The sequence below is a fragment of the Antrostomus carolinensis genome, unplaced genomic scaffold, assembly GCF_000700745.2.
Source record: "Antrostomus carolinensis isolate BGI_N321 unplaced genomic scaffold, ASM70074v2 scaffold45158, whole genome shotgun sequence".
NCBI lineage: Eukaryota > Metazoa > Chordata > Aves > Caprimulgiformes > Caprimulgidae > Antrostomus > Antrostomus carolinensis.
Window position 1 is genome coordinate 2,022 of NW_010331735.1, and position 10,165 is coordinate 12,186.

General features: G+C 43.0%; 1 protein-coding gene across 1 annotated transcript; it reads left to right on the top strand.

Annotated features, from left to right (window-relative positions):
* Window positions 1-4,191: 4,191 nt before the first annotated feature.
* RAG1 (recombination activating 1) lies at window positions 4,192-7,302 on the top strand. Its single transcript, XM_010173296.1, has one exon. It carries the CDS (start codon window positions 4,192-4,194, stop codon window positions 7,300-7,302), a length of 3,111 nt encoding a protein of 1,036 aa, XP_010171598.1.
* The last annotated feature ends 2,863 nt before the right edge of the window (window positions 7,303-10,165 follow it).

Consider the following 10,165-nt stretch of genomic DNA (forward strand, 5'->3'; position numbering starts at 1 on the left):
AGGAAACTAATATGTGACTGCAGAGAGTGATTTTGAGTGATATCTGGTGTTGCAGCCCCATCTGATATGTTTTTGAAAAGGTCTCTCCAAATGCTGGGGAGTGAAATTCCTGCTTCTGGAGTGTGAACTTATGTTCACATTTGGAAGGACTCAATGGATCGCTACGATTTTTACACAAGGTTATGTGTGGAGGCTGAAAACGTTCAGGGTGCTGTTGGGTGACAGAACGTGGTTTCTTTCCACTTTGAGTCAGTTTTTGAGACAGTTGCTCCGTGGAAAATAAGCATGGGTGGGCTTCTCCAGAAAAGAGACTCTGCTGCCCACTGTGTACATGCTGTAGTGGGCACCAGTTACTCGGTGTGTATACAGCTAGCTTTTATATTGTTGATTTGTCCTCCCTGCCCAGGGTCTTCAAGATGTGAGATGTACATCACCAAAGAGGTAACATCCTTGTAAATGAAAGAGTGGTGTCAGAAGAAGGACATTTTGTGATCCCTCTTGTCAATTCACTCAAATTCCAGAAGCTTGGCTGCTGTTAACCTGGGGAAGTGGGACACTGGCCTTAAATGAAAAATAGCTTTGATGTGGGACAGTGGGGTGACCAGACACCAGGTTCTCCTCTCTGAGAGTCAACAGTGAAGAAACCAGCTCTGAAACTATAAAGAAGAAAGCCAAATGCAAAACTTTGTGTTAAAAACCAGTGCAGGTGCTCCTCAGAGAGAGTCTGCACACTTATCTCAGAGCCCAGGAGTCTCACACAAGAAGACCTTGTTTATATGAATTTTGTGGTTAAGCCTCATAAATTGCCAGGTGCCACCTGGATTTGAGAGTTCTGTGTTGTGTTTAGTTGCAGTAACCTGTGGTTAGCACCAGGGTGGTCCTGGGAGCTCGGAGGGACAGGGATAAGCGAGATAAACAGCACTGCAGTGTCTTTAAAAAGCAGAGGGAACACAGAAATTCTGAGCGAGAGCACGCAGGAGAGAGAGAGCAAGGAAACTCGACATTGGGAGCAAACTCAGCAGAGACAGCAGCAGCAGCTCTACACACTGACAGTGAGCTGAAGGTAGGCTGGCAGCGCTAAAGACAGCATCCCAGATGCTTGTGGGACATCCGAGTGCTGGTTCATTTTCCTGGTTTAACGTGCAGGTCGATGATGTTATTTTATAAGTGCTTCCTCACCTCAGAGGTTGTTCTGTTCATTTCAGTGAGATTATCTCTAAAGCAAGGTCTCCCTCGATGTGAATAAAAGTATTGCAATCTTGCTGGTCAGCAGAAATGTATGAAATACTGTGATCTGGGAAGAAAAGGAATTTCTTTTCCCTTTTCAAGATAAAAAGAGGCGATCCTGAGCACAGGTGTCAGAGTCGATTAAATAACCACGGCTGGGGGGTCATGCCTGGGGTTCACTCCACAAGAATCTGAGTGGGGTAGGCAGAGAGAAGAAACATTGTTCCATGTGACCCCCAACTAGAATAACAGAACACAGGCAAATTTAGCATGAGCAGCAGGAAATATTCCTAGCACTGGGAATATTTCTATCTCTCCCAAGAGAGCTGCTGAAATCTCCAGTGCCTGGGAGCGAGGCAATTCACAGCATTTGATGAATAGCCTGTTGGCAACAATTATCTACTGCAGAAGGTGAAGGTTGAGTGACCTGAGAAGGCTTCTCTGTCATTCATTTCTTCCAGGGCATGTTCAATGAAAGAGAAAAAAAGAAAAAAAAAAAGCTTGAACTTTTCTTTAGCAGGGGCAAACCCTGTCTGATTCATTGGAGCTGGCGATTAATAGCGAGAGTTAGGTCATGGGTTTGGAGATGAGTATGGCACTACAGTGGTACTTAGTCAGAGGGTTGGAAGAGTAGAGAAAGCATTCAGTATTTTTCTCTAAATGCACTTGGTGCTGGCTCTTTCTTTACAGTGACTTAGATACCACCCTGAGGAGGCATTGCTCATGGTTTAAGAGATTCTGAAGGTGCAGCTGGTGAAATTGCACAAAATTGGGTAGGGTGTTTTGTAGAAGCAAAGGACCTGTGAACAGTGTAGGGCAGCTGGCTGTTCAGTGACTCTGCAGGTGACAGGAACGCAGGGCTATTCAGGGGCAAACGGGTTATTGCTCAGTGGAGAGATCTTACCAAGTCTGCCACAGGATGCAGCCAAGAAAGCGAGACAGTGGTAATGCTCTGAATGCATCTGGGCACAGCTGCAGATCACAGATCTGTGAAGAGCAGGATACAAGCACGCGTGTTGCCAGGCTGGGTGGGTGATGGACAGCTGGGGACCGCAGTGCAGGCACGGATATGTAGCAGCGTAGGCAGCGGGACAGAGGCACGCAGGCAGATGGGGACAGCGGGATGGGCAGCTTGTTCCCTGTGGGGTGAAACACAGAGAAGCTGGGAAGTAAACAGTTGCCAAAGCCTAATAAATGATTTTGAAGTTAAACACAGCTCTTAAGGAAAGAGCTGAGCAGACTGCTACGTCATTCTGGATCTGGAACTTAATCAAAGCAGTCCTTTCCCAATGGACTCTGAAAGACTGTACTGAAATGATGCTGTATTGAAGGGTTATAAATGAAATAATCTCTGAAACACCCTGGGCATCGTCACTTTAGACCATGACTTGGATGTATTTCTTATGAAGGACACCTTCCAAATAGATGCTGAACGAGCAAGTGATGTGAACTGCTAAGTGGACGAGAGGAAATTGCCTCACATTGTGCCCAGGGCAGTTGAGATTGGATGTGAAGAAGAATTTCTTTGCTGAAAGGGTTCTGAGGCATTGGAAGGGGTTGGCCAGGGCAGTGGTGGAGTCCCCATCCCTGGAGGGATTGAAGAGTCATGTAGACACAGTGCTGAGGGACATGGGTTAGTCATAGGGGACTGGTCAGTGTTGGGTTCATGGTTGGACTCGATGATCTTAAAGGGCTTTTCCAATCCCGGCAGTTCTGTGTGATTCTGTGTGAAGTGGTGATATAATCAGTGAAAGAAACCACAGCCATACCCACATCATTTCTAGTTCTAGTATACAGTCTTAATATATAGTTTTTCTAATTTTTATTACTCACACAAACCAGAGCAGTAAAAACAAAATACATGAGAAAACGTAACTGTTTGTTTACTTTGTGCACTCCTCATGGCCAGGTGATGAAAAAGAGGTTCCTCACTTTTGTCATTGCTGCTACACAATTTTGTTTTCTAAGTCTGATGCAGTAGCAAAAAGTTTTAGTGTTTGAGGTGAAATCTTGTCTTTATTTTTATACAATACCATATCTCCATGGCAACCACATTGATATTACTTTTGGCTGCATCTCTATGAAAGCTAAAATTGGGGTCAAATTTGAACAGACATTTTCAGCTTTCCAGTACCAGTAATCCTTACAGAGAGTGTTCTCAGCAGAGTACTTAAACAGACAACTAACTTACAATGTGCAAATATTCTCTGCAGAACAAATCTGCAGCCAGTAGAAATTGCCACATCTCCTTCAGAGTCCAGGGAACTATTTCATTTTGCATCAAGAGAGGATTGAGCAGAGCTCCTCCTGCTTTAATGGAGCTACTCACATTCATTAAGCACATGCTAAAGTACCTCACAAAACTGGGGCTGAATAAAGTCTGCACTGGGATGGAGCAGTGAGTGCTGCTCTGCCCGTACAGAATGGCATGTAGCAGACACTTCGGATCAGGTCATGGACTAACAAGTGGTGTGAGAGCAGGTGTCTTGCTAATTTAGATAATATAGCATGAGGCAGACAAAATTCTGTCTCTCAGACACCAGTGAGTTCAGTTTCATACAAAAAAGCCCCCAAACTTTCAGAATGTAATTCTGTTCTCTACCGTAGCTGTACTGATGGTAACCTCAGTCAGGTATGAGAAGGAAGGGGCAGATTTGGATATTCAAACTGGGTGACTAATGGCTCATGTAAGGTGCATCACTGATCTAATAGACATGTGGATGCCTCAGGATCAAAGTCAAAACACATTTGGGTACTTCTCTGGGATACTGAGCGTACAGCCATGTCTGGGCCTCTCAGTTCAGTAGATGTCTTGGATGAGTAACTCACTTTCAAAGCACTTCTCAGTTAAACTGATTAGAACTGCTCTATTAAAAACCTTGGCATTATTATTAATTTGGGAAGATAAGCTAACTTACAGCATCTTTCTCTTTCTCAGGTGATCTGGTTTCTGCCAGATTGCAGATGGCAGTAGCATCACAAATGGACCTGCCTGAAGAAATTCAGCATCCACATACAAAATTTTCTGAATGGAAATTCAAGCTGTTTAAAGTGAGATCATTTGAAAAAACACCTTCTGATGACAGCCAGCACATAAACAAAGACAAGGCAGAAGAGGTCGCTTCTTCAAACACAGAAACCGTGCAGCGTACAGATGAAGCAGTGCCAAGGGGAGAAAGGATGGACTTAATGGGCAATAGGCAGGCACTTGAGAAAGATGCCAGTGACATGAAAAACCAAGACAATAAAGCTCATCAGAACCATCTGAAGCAACTTTGCCGCATCTGTGGAGTTTCATTTAAAAGTGATTGCTACAAGAGAACTCATCCAGTGCATGGGCCAGTGGATGATGAAACTCTGTGGCTTCTAAGAAAGAAAGAGAAAAAAGCCACCTCTTGGCCAGAGCTTATTGCTAAGGTTTTTAAGATTGATGTGCGAGGGGATGTTGATACTATCCATCCCACTCAATTCTGTCACAACTGCTGGAGCATTATCCATAGGAAGTTTAGTAATGCTCCATGTGAAGTATATTTTCCTCGGAACAGCACAGTGGAGTGGCAGCCCCACTCCCCAAACTGTGATGTGTGCCACGCTGCCAGTCGGGGAGTGAAGAGAAAAAGCCAACCACCCAGTGCACAGCATGGCAAACGTGTGAAGACCACTGCAGAACGTGCTCGAGTGAACAGAGGTGTAAAGAACCAAGCACAGATAAACAACAAAAATTTAATGAAAGAGATTGTCAATTGCAAGAATATACACCTCAGCACCAAGCTGCTTGCAGTTGATTACCCAGTAGATTTCATTAAATCCATCTCTTGCCAGATCTGTGAGCATATTTTGGCAGATCCAGTGGAAACAACATGTAGACACTTGTTTTGCAGAAGTTGCATCCTGAAATGTATCAGGGTTATGGGCAGCTACTGCCCCTCCTGCTGGTATCCTTGCTTCCCTACTGATCTGGTAACCCCAGTGAAATCCTTCCTGAACATCCTTGATAACCTGGGTATAAGATGCCCTGTAAAGGAATGTGATGAAGAGATCTTGCTTGGAAAATATGGCCAACACCTCTCCAGCCACAAGGAGATGAAAGATAGAGAGCTCTACAGCCACATAAATAAAGGCGGCCGACCGAGGCAGCATCTCCTGTCTTTGACCAGGAGGGCTCAGAAACATCGTCTGAGAGAACTGAAACGCCAAGTCAAGGCTTTTGCTGAGAAAGAAGAGGGTGGGGATATAAAGGCTGTGTGCATGACTTTGTTCCTGCTAGCTTTAAGAGCAAAAAATGAACACAGGCAAGCAGATGAACTGGAGGCTATAATGCAAGGGAGGGGATCTGGGCTTCACCCCGCTGTCTGCCTGGCAATCCGAGTCAACACGTTTCTCAGCTGTAGCCAATATCACAAAATGTATAGAACGGTAAAAGCTGTCACTGGGAGGCAGATCTTCCAGCCTTTGCACGCCCTTCGCACCGCTGAGAAAGCCCTCCTTCCAGGTTATCATCCATTCGAGTGGAAACCACCCCTGAAAAATGTCTCCACTAACACAGAAGTGGGAATTATAGATGGACTATCAGGATTGCCACTCTCAATTGACGACTACCCAGTGGACACAATTGCCAAGAGATTCCGGTATGATGCAGCCCTGGTTTGTGCCTTAAAGGACATGGAGGAGGAGATCTTGGAAGGCATGAAAGCAAAAAACCTGGATGACTATTTGAATGGTCCCTTCACTGTGGTAGTAAAAGAGTCCTGTGATGGAATGGGAGATGTCAGCGAGAAGCACGGAAGTGGGCCAGCTGTGCCAGAGAAGGCTGTTCGCTTTTCCTTCACAGTCATGAACATTGCTATAGCCCACGGGAAGGAAAGCAAGAGGATCTTTGAAGAAGTAAAGCCCAATTCAGAGCTGTGTTGCAAGCCCTTGTGCCTTATGCTGGCTGACGAATCGGATCATGAAACTCTGACGGCAGTCCTGAGCCCCCTCATAGCAGAAAGAGAGGCTATGAAAAACAGTGAACTGCTGCTTGAAATCGGAGGCATCCTCAGAACGTTCAAATTCATCTTTAGGGGGACAGGATATGACGAGAAACTCGTGCGGGAAGTGGAAGGGCTGGAGGCCTCGGGTTCCACTTACATTTGTACCCTGTGTGACGCAACCCGCCTGGAGGCCTCCCAGAATTTGGTCTTCCACTCCATAACCAGGAGCCATGCTGAAAATCTGGAGCGATATGAAATATGGAGGTCCAACCCATATCATGAATCTGTTGATGAGCTCCGTGACAGAGTGAAGGGTGTTTCAGCCAAACCTTTTATTGAGACTGTTCCCTCCATAGATGCGTTGCACTGCGACATTGGCAACGCAACAGAATTCTACAGGATTTTCCAGATGGAGATCGGTGAAGTTTACAAGAAACCTGATGTGTCTAAAGAGGAGAGGAAGAGGTGGCAGTTGACTCTTGACAAACACCTCAGGAAGAAGATGAACTTGAAGCCTATGATGAGGATGAGTGGAAATTTTGCTAGAAAGCTGATGTCTAAAGAAACAGTAGAGGCAGTATGTGAATTAATAAAGTGTGAGGAAAGGCACGAAGCCCTAAAAGAACTAATGGACCTTTATCTGAAGATGAAGCCAGTGTGGCGATCATCGTGCCCCGCCAAGGAGTGTCCAGAATTGCTGTGCCAGTACAGCTACAATTCACAGCGCTTTGCTGAGCTCCTATCGACTAAGTTCAAGTACAGATATGAAGGCAAGATTACAAATTATTTCCACAAAACCCTTGCTCATGTTCCTGAAATCATTGAAAGAGACGGGTCCATCGGGGCCTGGGCAAGTGAAGGAAATGAGTCTGGAAACAAACTGTTTAGGAGGTTCCGAAAAATGAACGCCAGGCAGTCCAAATGCTACGAGATGGAGGATGTCTTGAAGCATCACTGGCTATATACCTCTAAGTACCTCCAGAAATTCATGAATGCTCATAAAACATTAAAAAGCCAGGGCTTCACCATTGATCCAGAGGACAGTTTAGGTGACTCCTTGCCACTGGAGGTCTCGGAAAGCAATGATTCAGCAGAACTCTAAATGTAAAGCGCATGTGGTGTTGGGTTTGTGACGGAGTCTTCCTGCAAGGAGGCAGCTTCTTTTTCAGGCCTGCAGAAGGTACAGGGGAGTCTGAAATGATCATTTTTACACTCCCTGTTAAAGGTGCTGAGCGGAGTTTAATAAACACAAAGTCTGTTGGGAGTTTCCAGAGGAGGCAACGCAGGGGTGCAGGTGTTAAGTGAGATGAAAGCAGAAACAAATTGCAAAGAAGGGCCTTCAGTTTATTTTGGTCTTGGTGTGTTGTTTATGAGTGAGAAAGCCAAAGTGAACAAGGTTTTATATAAAGTAGTATTTTGGAATGAATACGATTCTAGAGACTTATGACAGGTGCTGAGAAAGGGAACATGGCTATTTGTTCTGTTTGCATTTTTAAAACTGTTTTGCTATTTACTTTTTAAGAGGGTTTGATTATTTTATTGATGGTCTTTTGGCTTTTATAAGTAAAGATTTGTCAGTGAGACACTTGGGTGATTGTTTTGGGATAAAGTTCAGTTATTTTTCTGCAAAATACTAACTAAAGATGCAAACTTCAATCTGATAAACTTTAAAAAATATTATTATTTAACATTTATATTGTAGTACTGCTCAGGAGTAGATAGTGGTATCACCATGCTAATTTACTATATGAAGATACAGGAAAGGTAGCTGGAATTTTTGAAAGATATTCTTATCATAGTCTGTTTACTCTAAAAGGCAAACCTGTGCTCCAAATTAGGATTTACAGTGCCTCGTGGTTATCTCACTATACAAAGTACATTCAGGCTCTGCTGTGCAGCATCTTGCTTCACAAGCATTTTAGATTTCTACAGTAACTCCAGCATAATTTGTATTAGTAGAGTTTTATTAGGTGAATTCCTGGCCCCGCTGAAGTCACCAGTAAATCATCATTAATACCAGCAAGCCCACAGTTTTGCCAAGTGACTTTAGTCCCAGCAGACCTGTTTCTCAGGAGATGGATATTACCTTGAGCAGACACGTGTCGGTGTTCTGGTCTCTATTTGGGTGTTTCACTGACCGCTCCTGGTGTGCTCCAGCTGTGTCTGATGCTGAGATTTTGCACGCCTGGGATTCACTGCACTCCCAGTCTCATTTTCCAAATCTGTAAAAGAATAATGATATTATTAACCTCAAAGATACAAGATTAGTTAAAAAGCTATCTTGAAGTTACTGCATACTGTATTTTACACTATTCCAGCAATGTTTAGTTGGCATTCCTCTGTACTGTATTAGATGAACCATTTTGTCGGTGGCATTTACCTTTCTGAAGTGGTATTTAGTATATTAATATACTAAATAATATGAATTTCATTCAAGGATATATTCATGAACTATATGTGAGTACTCAAAAGTGCGTGAGATGCCCCAAAATCATCGAGCCTTTCACCTGTAGCTAGAGCATTCTTGTGTTTGGAGAAATATTTCTGAAACAAGATGAAATGCAGAGACAATCAAAGCACAGATCTAAAAGAATCCGCTTTTGGTTTTTATTTTGATGTGGCAGAAGTTGGTTTGGGAGTGTGAGTAAATGAAGAAAAAATGTAAAGAATTCATGGTCTGGAGTTTGTTTAGTAGTATCATGTTCATGCTATTTACTATATCTTTGAGGGTCTGGTATTTACCACTTATGGACAAAGAAAAAATAGAGTTAAGTGTTGGTAAGTAGTACAAATATTAGTGTTATTCTGATTATGACTTTCTTTTGATTTTATTGATTAAAATACTATTTTTAAAGTATTCTGTAATTTAGAATTTTGTTTTAATATGGTTTCTTTAAACATAGTTTAACGTGATGTCAAAATGTAGAGTTGGAAGTGATGCCTTTTACTTAAAACATTCACTTTTCTAAGCAGTCATTAGGAGCACAGCGTCTTTTGTCTGTGTACCATGTACCTCTGCACTTACTGAGTGTTCATTTCAAGATTAATTTCTTTTTTTTTTTTTCAATTCTTTGAATGAAACAGCATTTCCCATAGAGCATAAATACCAGGTTTACTGAAGTATCATTCTTTACCAATAAATGCAGCTGTTTCCCAGGGAGCATAAACATCAGGTGTGAAGAGCATCCTTTAGCAGTACGTGCAGCTCGGGTTTGCAGTTTTGGTCTGCACGTATTTCATTATGCATAACCCAGGGTCCAGCAGAACCATCTTGACTGACCTCATGGTGACTTTCACTCCATTTTTGTGGTATCTACAGACTTTGCTGCCGTTTGCACAGGTGTGAATGTCACCCCCATGAGCTCCGAACCGGCTCCTTGCAATGCTGACGTGCCGCTGGGAGGGACAGACCAGCCCCTGTTCATTTTGCACATGTAATTCCAGTGATGCCACTAACGTTTTCCAATTCCAGATTCACTTTAACAAGCTGCTGTGATTTGCCTGACACAGTGAGTAAGTTTTATCCATAGATGTATGATTTCTCAAGACGAGGGTTATGTCCTGGGGTACCATGTGAACAGAACCTGGACGGCACAGAGGAATGCAGTGGCATGTGAAAATATTCTTTTGTAAAATATCATTAAGCCATCATTCATGTTCACATTATGTATCTTGTTTTGTTTGGTTTTATTTTATTGTGAATTGCCATGTTAGGAAATGATGTGACCTACGTTAGAAGCCATGAGTCTGGTCTCACATTTTTTTCCTCACAGGAATAATTCTATTGACTTTAAGGAAATCAGCCTTGACTTTTAGTCAGGTAGTTCAGAAATAAATTCTAGATATTTACAGCATCCTAATTTCTGACTACGCTGAGTTCTGTGCTTTGTCTCACTGCTTCATAATTTTACTTTTTCTTACTGTATTACAGTTTCTTAATTAATGAAAACTGTTTAAAATAAAGG

Coding starts and splice junctions, on each gene's coding strand:
- RAG1 (XM_010173296.1), top strand. CDS start 4,192: ATGGCAGTAGCATCACAAATGGACCTGCCTGAAGAAATTCAGCATCCA.